The sequence below is a fragment of the Oncorhynchus mykiss genome, chromosome 12 (assembly GCF_013265735.2).
Source record: "Oncorhynchus mykiss isolate Arlee chromosome 12, USDA_OmykA_1.1, whole genome shotgun sequence".
NCBI classification, from domain to species: domain Eukaryota; kingdom Metazoa; phylum Chordata; class Actinopteri; order Salmoniformes; family Salmonidae; genus Oncorhynchus; species Oncorhynchus mykiss.
In genome coordinates this window covers 19,838,949-19,854,045 of record NC_048576.1, presented here as the reverse complement: position 1 = coordinate 19,854,045, position 15,097 = coordinate 19,838,949, and the positions used below count along the sequence as shown (strand labels likewise).

General features: G+C 42.2%; 1 protein-coding gene across 1 annotated transcript; it reads right to left on the bottom strand.

Moving 5' to 3' along the window:
- Nucleotides 1–1,750: 1,750 nt before the first annotated feature.
- On the bottom strand, nt 1,751–6,631 carry LOC110536813 (neuropeptide FF receptor 1-like). Its single transcript, XM_021622491.2, has 4 exons — nt 6,456–6,631; nt 4,831–5,228; nt 3,224–3,323; nt 1,751–2,750 (listed from the first exon to the last, which is right to left on the bottom strand). Exons 2-4 carry the CDS (start codon nt 5,189–5,191, stop codon nt 1,793–1,795), a joined length of 1,419 nt encoding a protein of 472 aa, XP_021478166.2. The 5' UTR covers nt 5,192–5,228; nt 6,456–6,631; the 3' UTR covers nt 1,751–1,792.
- Nucleotides 6,632–15,097: the final 8,466 nt, after the last annotated feature.

Here is a 15,097-nt window from a genome sequence, read left to right as displayed (position 1 = left end):
AGAACAGTAAACTGAGATGGAGGACAGTAAACTGAGATGGAGAACAGTAAACTGAGCTGGAGGACAGTAAACTGAGATGGAGGACAGTAAGCTGAGCTGGAGGATAGTAAGCTGAGCTGGTGGACAGTAAACTGAGCTGGAGGACAGTAAGCTGAGCTGGAGGACAGTAAGCTGAGCTGGAGGACAGTAAACTGAGATGGAGGACAGTAAGCTGAGCTGGAGAACAGTAAACTGAGCTGGAGGACAGTAAACTGAGCTGGAGGACAGTAAACTGAACTGGAGGACAGTAAGCTGAGCTGGAGGACAGTAAGCTGAGCTGGAGAACAGTAAACTGAGCTGGAGGACAGTAAACTGAGCTGGAGGACAGTAAACTGAGCTGGAGGACAGTAAACTGAGATGGAGGACAGTAAGCTGAGCTGGAGGATAGTAAGCTGAGCTGGAGGACAGTAAACTGAGCTGGAGGACAGTAAACTGAGCTGGAGGACAGTAAACTGAGCTGGAGGACAGTAAGCTGAGCTGGAGGACAGTAAACTGAGATGGAGGACAGACATGGAGGTGGTTCACTTTATTCTTCCCTCACATGTATTATATTATAATGGGTCTCTGTAATGACAGTTGATTTGAGGGCTCCTGTATAGGACATATCTAGCATTACAGTCAGGTGGAAAGAGCTCTTTCACAGTAAAATGTCTTATCCCCAACCTGTTCATTATCCAACTTCACCATGTATACACCCCACTATTGTTGTCCACCCCACTGTTGTTGTCCACCCCACTGTTGTTGTCCACCCCACTGTTGTTGTCCACCCCACTGTTGTTGTCCACCCCACTGTTGTCCACCCCACTGTTGTTGTCCACCCCACTGTTGTTGTCCACCCCACTGTTGTTGTCCACTCCACTGTTGTTGTCCACCCCACTGTTGTTGTCCACCCCACTGTTGTCCACCCCACTGTTGTCCACCCCACTGTTGTTGTCCACCCCACTGTTGTTGTCCACCCCACTGTTGTTGTCCACCCCACTGTTGTTGTCCACCCCACTGTTGTCCACCCCACTGTTGTTGTCCACCCCACTGTTGTTGTCCACCCCACTGTTGTTGTCCACTCCACTGTTGTTGTCCACCCCACTGTTGTTGTCCACCCCACTGTTGTCCACCCCACTGTTGTCCACCCCACTGTTGTTGTCCACCCCACTGTTGTTGTCCACCCCACTGTTGTTGTCCACCCCACTGTTGTCCACCTCACTGTTGTTGTCCACCCCACTGTTGTTGTCCACCCCACTGTTGTCCACCCCACTGTTTTTGTCCACCTCACTGTTGTTGTCAACCCCACTGTTGTTGTCCACCCCACTGTTGTCCACCCCACTGTTGTTGTCCACCCCACTGTTGTTGTCCACCCCACTGTTGTTGTCCACCTCACTGTTGTTGTCCACCCCAGTGTTGTCCACCCCACTGTTGTCCACCCCACTGTTGTCCACCCCACTGTTGTTGTCCACCTCACTGTTGTTGTCCACCCCACTGTTGTCCACCCCACTGTTGTTGTCCACCTCACTGTTGTTGTCCACCCCACTGTTGTCCACCCCACTGTTGTCCACCCCACTGTTGTTGTCCACCTCACTGTTGTTGTCCACCCCACTGTTGTCCACCCCACTGTTGTTGTCCACCTCACTGTTGTTGTCCACCTCACTGTTGTTGTCCACCCCACTGTTGTTGTCCACCCCACTGTTGTCCATCCCACTGTTGTTGTCCACCCCACTGTCATTGTCCACCCCACTGTTGTTGTCCACCCCACTGCCTTTCAATGCTCCCACGCCTGACACACAGCAACCCCTATTGGAGAGAGTCCATCGACATCCTCCGCATGAACACCCCTTTTTATTGACACTCCACCGTTACTGTTACTTCCCTCTGCCTCTGAGCCCCGCCAGCCTCCTGCCTCAGCCGAGCACTCTGCCTTCCTCTGCTCCATCTCTAGACACACGCAGCCAGTCAGGTCGCTGTCGGTGTGGATGCGGTTTCTCACCCCCCGGATGGTGAGAGGGTTGGCACTGAGGGCTGTGTCCCTGGTGGTTCTGGCCTTGCACCCCTGATGATCCTTGCTCACCGCCTGCTCCTGGGGGACCACGCTGCAACAGGATCCAGGACGACAGGCAGCCTGGAAGCCCTTCTTAAAGTTTTCATTGAAGTAGCCATAGATGATGGGGTTGATGCTGGAGTTGGAGAAGGCCAGCCAGTGGGAGAAGGGGAAGATGTAGCCTGTCAGAAGGTCCAGCTGGTCCCCTTCAGGTCTGGCGTAGTCTGTGAGGAGCATCAGGGTCCAGAGTGGCAGCCAGGACAGCATGAAGAGGAGAGCCACCACGATTAGCATTTTAACTACCTTGACCTTCCTCTGGGAGATAGGGGACTTAATATCTGGGTGCCCACTGTTGGATAGAACAGCTGTAGCAGAAAGCTTGGCTCCGATGCAGCCATACATGATCATGATAAGAGCTAAGGGCATCAGGTAGATGTGCGTAAACAGGACCATGGTGTAAACTTTCCTCATCTCAGGGTCAGGCCAGGTCTCATAGCAGTAGTAGAGAGGGTAGATTTTGTTGTCACTGGATACCATGAAGTGACCCTTCTCTTGATCCACCGTCAGCATCACAGCCGACGGAAGCATGATCACCAGTGCAAGAGCCCACACCAGCCCTATAGTTGCCTTAGCAACAAGAAGGGTTAGCTTGGGCTTAAAGGGGTAAACAATACAGCGGAATCTAATGGGAGAGAGAGAGAGAGGAGAGATAGGTGAGAAGTGATGAAGCGATTCATTTCACTAAGGATTCTTGCCGCATACAGATGTAGGATCTTCATTTGATCACTATTTTGTTGCTGAGCAGGAAATGCAAACTTGTAGTGTATTCAAGGGTTAAATGGCTTCTAAAGTTTGTAATTACTGCTTTAAAATTTCAGACTTGATTTTCCCTAATGAAAAATGTATCAACAAAAAAATGTTGATTCATTATAATTCATATTTCCTGTTGCTGCAGGATTGTTTTTCTGTTGTAGCAAACCGGCTCAAATTAAGATCCTAAATCTGTAGATTAAACAATTTACTGTAAAACACGAAGTGTTTAACATGCATACATGAAAGTGTTTCTTTCCCCTTCCAATTCACATGTGCAGATACTAACAAGTACCCTGCATGCCTAAAGGAGACAATGGGGGAGGGAAGAGGTGGGGGACTTACCTGTCCACGGCGATGGCAACCAAGGTGAAGACAGATGCAGCCACTGATATCCCCTGTACCAGGCCACTTAACTTACACACTGCATTGCTAAAGGGCCAGCCTGCCAAACAACAATAGCAACAATAACACTTTATTGGTGAGCTGCCAGACATGTCAATGAGAGTCAATAGCCATACTGTGAACAGGTGTTTTTGTCATTTTTGGTACACATGAGTGAGTTTGGTACACATGAGTTAGTTTGGTACACGTGGGTTAGTTTGGTACACATGAGTTAGTTTGGTACACGTGGGTTAGTTTGGTACACATGATTTGGTCACAAATAATAAACAACTTCAGGAGTACTGTACATTTAAAACCTGCATGAAAGATGCCAAAATACCTTTTTGCACAAGAGTGGATCAAGTATTTATATCTACCCAGCGTGAATATGTAGCCAACAAAAGCTGTGTTTTGAAAAAGTAATTACTGTAAGTTAAGACTTCCCGTCTGAGTGATTTTATGGCAATGATTATTTCACACTTTTGTACATTTGGGGTTTTCTAAAAGCACTTTTACTGCCTGGACTCAACTAATGTCTGTATTGAAGAGATGAAGAGATCGTGAAGAACTGTCTAAAAATGTAAAGCTATTCATCAGGCTGTCAAATGAAAGACAGCTGAAATCATCATGTTCAGACCTACTATTTTTCTCTCAGTTCTGAACTATTCAAACATGAATCTGCAATATCCAATTTACATTTACATTTTTGTCATTTAGCAGATGCTCTTATCCAGAGCGACTTACAGTTAGTGCATTCATCTTAAGATAACTAGGTGGGACAACCATATAGCACAGTCATGGTAAGTACATTTTCCTCAATAAAGTAGCTATCAGCAAAGTCAGAAATGTAAGTTTGAAAAGAGTCATGTGCGAGTGTTTTTTTTTTCAAGACAATGTTAAAAAGGATTGCTATTAATAATAGTACAAATTAAAATAATACCATTTAATAACAGACTGGCAATTCAGCTTGTGAGATGTGTGAAGATGTATTACTGTGATAATTAATTGAACTTATCTAAACCATTGCAAAGCTGGCTAGGCTGGGGCATGTGCAACTTCAGACATATATAAGACCCCTGCTGAAACAGAGTCATACAATACATGTGAATGACTACTGGGGATAGCTAGAATTATGTTTATTTCAAGGCACAAGATGAGTTTATGCTAATAATTGTTTGTAATCAATAGCTAAAGGAAACTGGCAAATCAGTTATAGAAATAACTGTCTTTTTCTAAAGGTTGCATCATTCTTTTCGTCAAAGCTAACAGCAATGAATACAGAGTATGGTGTTTTATTAATTTACAGAATCATTATAGCAGTAGGGTAAAACCAACTCAGTGGCTTTGTGGTAAGAGTTTCCTCCCTGAGATTGGAAGGTCATACCAAAAAGACTGAAAAATGGTAGGACTCTATGCCTCTCTGCTTGACACTCAGCATTAATGAGATGGATTGGAGGTAAGGCCCTGCGATAGACTAGCCTCCTGTCCAGTGGGTGTACTTGTCTCTGTAGTGTGAGGCAGCTTGATGTACAAGAGATTTGCTATGCTTCTATAAGGTATTACTGTACCTGTGATGAGGTTGTCCACCAGCGTGGTGGGGATGCAGAAGATGCCCACCAGCAGGTCACTGATAGCCAGGTTGAGGATGAAGAGGTTGGTAACTGTCCGCATGTGACGGTTCTTAACCACAATGAGGCACACCAGGCAATTACCCACCATGCATGGCATGAAGATGAACAGGTAGGCTAGGGTAAAGCTGGCTGCTATAGCCAAAGAGTGTTGGTAGTAAGGGGAGAGCTTGATGCTAGAGACGGTGCAGCTGGAGTTGGTGTTGGTGCAGTCGGTCAGGTTGGTGAGGTTTGTTGAGAGAATAAGGTCAGAGGTCATGTAATGAGTAGTGGTCAATTGAAGTTCCAATGTGTCCTCCATCTTGAACTCCTCTTATTAGACCAGGAGAACAGTCAGGCTAAAAATACCCCAAAAAACAATAACATATTTATTACACGGGAGTAAATCATTACAAATATTTGGCATCTTTAAAAAAAAAAGCTAAATCACATTAAGTCTTTCGTCACTTTGGTGAATTATATTTTTTGTTGACTTGTTTTATCGACTTCTGGTAGGTAGATATATATGGTTGTCCAGGTGATCAATTGAGAATGCAGTTTATGGTTTAGGCCAATCCACTGTAGGACCTCAGAATCCTGTATACAGTATGTTTCAGTAATCCACCAAAAAAGGTATGTTTGTTAGCTGTCTCCATGAAGCGACAATGATATGCATAAGAAGCATTACAATTAATTATGGGTAGTGAGGTGACAATGTTGTTGTAAGTATAGCAAGATGGTGAATGTCGATTAATGAATATCAGAACTTCTCTATGACAACCACTCAGCTTGGAGCGCTCAACAACCATTCTATTTGCCTGAATATATTCTGTTTTTCAAATGGGATGAGAGATGTTTGTGACAGTCATTGGCATTATGATAATATCCCAATGCCAATGATTGTCATAAGTAATACCAATGACTGTCACAAACATCTTTCATCCTCTTTGAAAGCAGACTGTCAACAAAGATGTTTTACATTCAACAACTCCAGTTAGTTCTGATATCTCTTATTTATTCAGCTTTGATAATGCTCTTTATACTATCATGTTTATGATATGCTTATAATGTGTATAAAGATTTCTAAACATACACAGCCAATGTTAAACCTTATTAAATACGGCAGTTTTGTACTTTTTTTGTACACCCTATACTATCATGCAAAAGCATTTAATTTAAATCAAACAATAAATAATACAATTAATTAATTATTTCTCACGTTATAATTTTAAAAATGCATAAAAGATATACAATATCATTATTTGGGGTTATTTATTAACACATTATCGAAACAAGTATTCACAGATGTTCTGATAGGAATGAATCTCAAGTCAATTTCAATTGAACTTTTAAATGGAATGGGATTTTTAAAAAACATCCTAATTAATTTTATTCGGATATACATTTGACATTCCAATAACGAGAATCTTACAGAGTTCTTTCATACTCTTTATTATTTCATTAACCTTACATTTCCCGAAATAAAGTGAAGGCGATCTCTCTATCTTATCAATGTCATTCAGTTGAGAAAGAAATCCCTATAAAGACTAATTGTAATACGTAGATTTGTAGAAGAAAGCCCATACCTTACGTGCCTTTTTAAAGACCTCCACGTGTTCGGTGAAATAAGAAGAAAGACAACAACATCTCAGATAGTCCCCACACTAAATTATGAAATAGATACAGAGAGAGCGACTGAACTTTTCCCAATGCACTAAAAGACCTTCAAATACTATTTAGCTTGTTTCATTCTCACATCCGATCCATACCGGTCTACGCATCCGGCGAATGAGGAGGCGTGCACCGTGCGCATGAACTGCTTTTATAGCTACAATGGCAGTCGCGCGTGCTCCACATGGAGACATTCTAGAGACCTCATACTCATGTGTTTTCGAAAATCTATGATCTAGATTATTACTTTACTTGACAATACCAATAAATCCCAACAATGAAATCAGCCTACCATGTCAGAATACTGTAGGCCTATAAAGATTGCTTCAAATAAGGAATTAATTGTGTTAGTTAGGCATACAGGGTTTACTCCACTGTCAGCATCAATAGGGGTCACAAGTCAACACTGATACTATATTTTTTTTTTAACCTTAGCTGTGACCCTAGCCATGACCCATGACAAGTGATAGTCTGCTGCTACTTGTGGTTGCACTTTTAAGAGCTAGTCTTAGCCTAAAACCCTTTCTACATCCAACTAAGATCCCCCTTTCCCCATGAAACCCAAGGCAATTGATTACCATGAGATCATATATACAGAAAGTATTCAGCCCCTTGACTTTTTCCATATTTTGTTAGGTTACAGCCTTATTCTAAAATTGATTTCTGATCAATATACATACAATACCCCATAACGACAAAGGTTCGCCCCAGTTTGAGGTCCTGAGCACTCTGGAGCAGGTTTTCATCAAGTCTCTCAGTACTTTGCTCAGTTCATCTTTCCCTCGATCCTGACTAGTCTCGCAGTCCCTGTTGCTGAAAAACATCCCCACAGCATGATGATGCCACCACCATGCTTCACCATAGGGATGGTGCCAGGTTTCCTCCAGACGTGACGCTTGGCAATCAGGCCAAAGAGTTCAATCTTGATTCATCAGACCAGAGAATATTGTTTCTCATAGTCTGAGAGTCTTTAGGTGCCTCATGGCAAACTCCAAGTAGCCTGTCGTGTGCCTTTTACTGAGGAGTGGCTTCCGTCTGGCCACTCTACCATAAAGGCCTGATTGGTGGAGTGCTGCAGAGATGGTTGTCCTCCTGGAAGGAGGAGAACTCTAGAGCTCTGTCAGAGTGACCATCGGGTTCTTGGTCACCTTCCTGACCAAGGCCCTTCTCCACCCAATTGCTCATTTTGGCCGGGCGGCTAGCTCTAGGAAGAGGCTTGGTGGTTCCAAACTTCTTCCATTTAAGAATGATTGAGGCCACTGTGTTCTTTGGGACCTTTAATGTTGCAAAAATTCAACACAATCCTGTCTCGGCGCTCTACAGACAATTTTTACTCTGACATGCACTGTCAACTGTGGGACCTTATATAGACAAATGTGTGCCTTTCCAAATCATGTCCAATCAATTGAATTTACCACAGGTGGACTCCAATCAAGTTGTAGAGACATCTCATGGATGATCAATGGAAACAGGATGCACCTGAACTCAATTCCGAGTCTCATAGCGCAGGGTCTGAATACTTATGGGGTATTGTGTGTAGATGGCTGAGGATTATTATTTTTTGAATAAGGCTGTAAAGTAACAAAATGTAGAAAAAGTCAAGGGATCTGACTACTTTCCGATGGCACTGTATATACACTGCATGAAAAGTATGTGGACAGCTGCTCGTCGAACATCTTATTCCAAATCATAGGCATTAATATGGAGATGGTTCTCCCTTTGCTGCTATAACAGCCTCCATCCACTCTTATGTGAATGATTTCCGCTAGATGTTGGAACATTACTGCAGAGACTTGCTTCCATTCAGCAACAGTAGCATTAGTGAGGTCAGGCACTAATGTTGGGTGATTAGGCCTGGCAACATTCCAATTCATTCCAAAGGTGTTCGATGGGGTTGAGGTCAGAGCCATGTGCAGGACAGTCAAGTTCTTCCACACTGATCTCAACAAACCATTTCTATATGGACCTCGCTTTGTACTGAAACAAGAAAGGGCCTTCCCCAATGTCACGCCCTGACCTTAGTTATCTTTGTTTTCTTTATTATTTTGGTTAGGTCAGGGTGTGACGAGGGTGATGTATGTGTTTTTGTCCTGTCTAGGGTTTTTGTATGTTTATGGGTTTTTCCAGTATAGGTGTTTTTATGTCTATGTTTGCCTAGATTGGTTCTCAATCAGAGGCAGCTGTTTTTCGTTGTCTCTGATTGGGGACCATATTTAGGTAGCCATATGCCTTGGATAGTTTGTGGGTTATTGTCTATGTATGGTTGCCTGTGTCAGCACTCGTTGTGCATAGCGTCACGATAGTTTTGTTGTTTTGTATAGTTTGTCAAGTGTTGTTTGTTTATTAAAAAAATGATGTATTCTAATCACGCTGCGCCTTGGTCTCCTCACTATGACGACCGTGACACCCAAACTGTTGACACAATGTTGGATGCACAGAATTGTCTAGAATGTTATTGTATGCCTTAGCATTAAGATTTCCCTTTACTGGAACTAAGGGGCCAAGCCCAAACCATGAAAAACAGCCCCAGAGTGTAGTGAGTGTTGCAACCGAGGACGCTCAGAGGTCCCGTTCTGTGAGCTTGTGTAGCCTACCACTTCACCATAGTTGCTCCTAGACGTTTCCACTTCACAATAGCAGCACTTACAGTTAACCGGGGCAGCTCTAGCAGGGCAAAAAAACTGACTTGTTGGAAAAGTGGCATCCTATGACAATGCTACGTTTAAAGTCATTGAGCTTTTCAGTAAAGCCATCCTACTGCCAATGTTTGTCTATGGAGATTGCATGGCAGTGTGTTCAATTGTATACACCTGCTAGCAACAGGTGTGGCTGAAATAGTGTGTCTACATACTTTGTACATATAAAAATATATATTTTATTGTCACATACACCAGATCTGTGCAGTGAAATGTGCTGTTTTATAGGGTCAGCCATGATAGTACTGCACCCCTGGCGCAAATGTGGGTTAAGTGCCTTACTCAAAGGCACATAGACAGATTCTTCACCTTATCTCAGTTATTAAAATCAGCAACCCTTCGGTTACTGGCCCAGCACTCTAACTGCTAAGCTACTTGCGCCCTATCATCAACTCATAGCCTATATCAATGTCTATTGCACAAACAGCTTCAGTGTAGGCGTCACGCATAAAGGCACAGTAACATGCTGACGAGACCGGACACATCGCAAAATAAATGTAAACATCCATGTTATTCAATTATTGCACCACACTGCTCGCTCACGCCAACTAGTGTCTGCGTTGCCAAGGGCTAAAATATAACTCCTTTCTATTTCTGAAGCAGATCGCGCTGAAAGTCCTGCCTCTCCCATCTCCTCATTGGTTTATAGAAGCAGGTACCCACGTGCCATCTCCTCATTGGTTATACCCACGTGGTAGATTGAAAGACGAACTGTTTTGACGGATGTTGTGGTAATACTATGAACGTTTAGATGCCAATCACCATATAAATTCAAAGATGAAAAAGCCTGGAAGGAGGAGAGATGACTAGAAACGATTCGATTGGCCGTTTTATGTGTGGATTGATTGGCGGAGTAGAGGAGCTTGTGCATTTCACGTAAATTAACAACTCAATGTTTATATCCCGGGACAAATTAGCTAGCAACAGCAAGCTAGCTAAATAGGATAAATTACCTAGCAAGTGCAAGCTAACTAGCTACATTTCCATGTTTAATGCTTTTCGACGTGTCCCCAAATTAATGTCATTGGTTCAGAGTTTGTTTTGATATTTTAACCTGCCTGTGGTGATCGCGTTTGGTGTAGGGGGACAAAATAAATGCATGATAGCGCACGATGGCGCATGCGCGCAGCTGGTTTTAAGAACGTACTGTCATACATAGTATGACTGGGTGATGAAAGTTGTTCAAATACATGTAGCCATTAGTTTCCAAATGAGAAAAACAGTTGTGTGGGCTATTCTTCAAGGGGAATTCAGACCTGAGTAATGCACACAACTGAATTCCCTTTTTATGCACCTTTTTCTCTACCCTTATTCTGACCTTCAATTTAAGCATGTGGTAAAGTATATGCCAGCCAGCTATTCGTTTGGGGTGGAGATCATTACAGTTTTTCTCAGTCACTTTGGTGCATTTTTCACATCATCCCTAACATGTGCAAAATAATAAGTGCATTTCTCAGAACAATTTGTACAAACTGCAATATACAATAGATATGTTTCTAAAGCTAGTCAGTCACTAAAAATCCTTAGTACATCTCTCAAAAGTAAATATTCATGCCAATGATCATGTCAGTGTCATCAGAATGATAAGTCATTGAGTCATTGTTCACGAACAAGGTCATCAAAATGTTTAGGCATGTTGTCAATGTAACTGTGTACTTTGACAGTATTACCTGATGTAAACTTAGGCTACAGTTTGGATGACAGTTACTGTATTGAAAATGCACAAGGCTGCACTTCTATGGCATATATCAATTTCAACAGTACTATTTACATATTACTGTATGTGGGTTATTGATTGAAAGAGACTGGACAACCCAAGGGACACAAAGGGGAAAAAAACTCAATTAGAAAGAAACACAGGAAACCACACCTAAGGCACAACTTTGCCCGCAGCACTGTTGTGCTGTCTCTACACATCCAGACATTCCTGTCTGTCAGCCCACATATTCTCATCCACATCACACCAGATATTTTCCCTTCCAATGCAACTTGGAAAGAATCTTTTGGAATGCCTTATCCATCCTCTGCAGGCGTCTACTGTGATGTCCTCACATGCTGCATCCATTGCAGCCAGCAGGGTCATCTGTGTGTGTGGCTGACGATCGTACACCTTCCACCTCCATGCTGAAAATAACTCCTCAATTGGGTTAAGGAATGGTGAATAAGGTGGGAGGAATTCTATGAGCGTCCTCGGGTGGGTCACAAACCAATACCTTATGATGTTTGATCGATGGAAACTCACATTATCACAAATGACCACATACTTTGGCAAATCCTCTCTAAACAGACCCCTCTCATCATCAGGGATGAGAGCCCCGTAGAGAGTCTCTAAAAAGTTGAGTAGATGCTGGGTGTTGTATCGCCCTATAAGGGGGATATGGATTAGGACACCATGCTCCGAAATAGCAGCACACATGGTGATATTTCCTCCCCGTTGGCCTGGCAAATCCACAGTAGCTCTGTGACCGATGATATTCCGACCCCACCTTCTGCATTTGGTCAGGTTGAAGCCAGCCTCATCCACGTATACAAAGTTGTGAGAGGGTTCACTTGATTCCAACTCCATTATATGCTATATCCCAGAACACACAGTTGAATTTGTTTTGGTAAGGAAGAGTGACATAAAATGTACATATATTGCATGTTCCTTCCACAGCAATGGAAATGTGTGCAGTTTATGCTTACTGTACTATGTATCACTATAAAATGTTGCTGTAAAGTAGTTACATAGATATATGTTTTACCTGTACATACTGGTACCGTAGCGCCTTAATTCTGTCCTCATTCCTTTGGAATGGTACACGGTACAGCTGTTTCATACTCATCTGGTTTCTATGCAGCACCCTGTCGGTGGTTGAGATGCTAACCGTATGGATGTTTTCAAAGACATCGTTGTCTTCTATAATGGTCCTTTGTATTTCCCTGAGTCTCGTGGCATTGTTTACTCGGACCATGGTGCAAATAGCCTCCTCCTGTTGAGGTGTGAAAAGGCGTCCTCTGCCACCGGTTTGAGGTAATCTTGCACTCCTATGTGGGGAAAAATGCAGTGATGCATCGCACACTTTCACATAGATTTTATAAAAACTATGCGAACACACATTTTACTGTAAAACAGGCAGGTGGGTGCATGTAAGGTGCAGTATGTATCTGTATAGAGTATATTTCTGTATGCTGTGAAATACAAGTGGACTACTGTAATATGAAGCATTGTAGGAAGTATACAGTATACTGCTTATATACAGTAACAGTGCACTGGACATTGATGGACATATCTGTTCTCTCTTCGAAACGTTTGAACTATTGAGGACACGGTTGATCTCCCAATATTCGGCTGCACCCTTCGACCCGCCTCAGCCATTGTAAGGCCATGATTGACAACATGGTCTACAATAGTGGCCCTTATGTCATCAGATATGCGCCTATGTCATCTTCTGCCTCTTCCTCTGTTTTGCCTTCCACCACGCATCCTTGCTCCTCTTCTTCCTCCTCTTGGCTGTTGACCCTGTTCGTTTCCTGGTCCATCCATTATTGGAAAATTGCAACTCTGTGTTGTGGTATGTCTATACTGTATATGCTTGCCAATTGATTCTTCATGAGATGCAACTTTGAGCAATTTAGACAACTGGTTGATTGTTGGTTGAACTAACACTTTACATTCCTTCATGAGTGAGGGTCAATTTCACCTGCAAGATTCATCAATTCACGTTTTTGTACAAAAGGTCTAATAGAAATGTGTAAAACTATGCTTGACAGTTTATGACAAATAGTTCAACAATTTTGCATGTAATGGCTTATGCAAGGATCTAATGCCTAGATGTTTTGAGGGGTAAGACTATTCAACAGAGAACCATCTACTATATTTTGATCAACATGACATGAGCAATTGATAATGTGGAAAAAAGCTGACACTTGTACATTATCAATTGCAATTTGTTCAAAGGAATAAGAAATTGCTTTAATGGTGTGCACAAGTGACTAGATGATTTGGAATTTGTACAAGTAGTATCAAGAATTGCACTTTTGATCTAAGAAATGCACCAAAGCGACTGAGGAAAAACTGTAAGATTGAGGTGTGGCAGAGATGTGTCTACAGATAAACTGTATTTTGACCTTGACTTAATTCCCTCATAATTCCATAACATTTAAGCCCAGGAAACCATGAATAAGGTCGCGCAAAGTGGAAAAGCTCAACTTTATTTTTTCCAAATAAAAATAACACCAATCTCCATGCACTGTAATTGATAATTTGATAAAAGCATGTCAAAATGACAGGTATTTCGGCCTCTTTCCCACAGTGAAGAAATGCACCAAAGCGACTGAGGAAAAACTGTAAGATTGAGGTGTGGCAGAGATGTGTCTACAGATAAACTGTATTTTGACCTTGACTTAATTCCCTCATAATTCCATAACATTTAAGCCCAGGAAACCATGAATAAGGTCGCGCAAAGTGGAAAAGCTCAACTTTATTTTTTCCAAATAAAAATAACACCAATCTCCATGCACTGTAATTGATAATTTGATAAAAGCATGTCAAAATGACAGGTATTTCGGCCTCTTTCCCACAGTGAAGTATAAATAGCTGTGTCTTTATTGTAGGACTATGGTTTCATAATTTGTCATTTGACATTTGGAGACACAAGCCTATGCTGTAGCCTATGGAATTGGATTGCTGAAATAGGCTGGGTTTAGCCATTATTATGACTTTGCGGCAGTGATGACCAATAATTTGAGACATGTAGCCTATTTGAATCATTATGGAAGTTAGACCATACATGCTGCAGCAGATTGAACTTTGAGCCTGGACCACTGTTCATGACAACTGGACAATTGTCATCACAGTTCCGTGATTAATGAGGATTAGGGTAGATATATATATATAGGACTATTATTCAACCCCTATTGTACACATTTCTCACCTTCCAATATTTCATGGCTTGAACAATTGAATATGGCAACTTTCAGGATGAATCAAAACGCAGTGTTTTTTGATTCCTTCAATACATTTTGTGCTTAGAGGATCTCCCACCCTGTTCATGTATGATTCATACATACTTTCTTAAGACTAAGTAATCTACAAGATCAGATAATTTTTTAAATCTACCAATTGGTCCTGAAATTGAGTCAAATATGCGCGTATTTAGATGGCTTTCTTTCCTTGATGCCTATTCTGAACCTGTCTCTCGATATATATTCTAGTGAGTCTGTCGAGAAAATTCTAATTAAAGGTACACCATATTTAAAGATTTAGCTTTAGATGAGTAAATATTATATTTATTGGCTGGTCCCCTCTTAGGACCTGCTAAGTCTGTGTGTGTGTGTGTGTGTGTGCCACCTTGTCAATGAGGTTGCTGTGCTTTGCTGCCTGATTGGTGATCTTCATCATGTCTGTTTCCGCCAACCAGATGGACCTGGAGAGAGGGAGAAGGCACCATGTCCTTGACAGGTTAGAAACTGAGATGATTCCCTGCACTTTTGACATTAACTCATTATATACACCTGACCTTACACATATTATCTTCCATCATATTTTTTAAAGAAATAGTTATTTTACTTTACTCTTAAGTTTTATTGGTCCTAAGGGTTTAGAAGAGAGGGGTAGAGGAGGAGGGAGACAACCATTTGAAGACAGGATGAGGTTGAATGAATGAATACTCACCCTGGCCAGTGAGCAGAGGTAAGCAGAGTAGCTCAACTCCAGGAAGGCAATGTGAGGGAGAGGTCCTAGACAAACTTTCAGCCATCAGGCTCTCCTCCATTAGGGACATGTTGGCAGTGACCTCATCAGGGAGGAACACAGACATGCTGAAATCATACTGCATCAGAACAATCTGCAGAGAGAGGGAAGAAACAAGAGGCAGGGC

Excerpts from the sequence above, each read along its gene's own strand:
- LOC110536813 (XM_021622491.2), bottom strand. The coding sequence starts at position 5,191 with ATGGAGGACACATTGGAACTTCAATTGACCACTACTCATTACATGACC. Across the intron at positions 3,324-4,830 it reads GGTGGACAACCTCATCACAG|GCTGGCCCTTTAGCAATGCA; the intron begins GTACAGTAATAC and ends GTTGTTTGGCAG. Across the intron at positions 2,751-3,223 it reads GTTGCCATCGCCGTGGACAG|ATTCCGCTGTATTGTTTACC; the intron begins GTAAGTCCCCCA and ends CTCTCCCATTAG.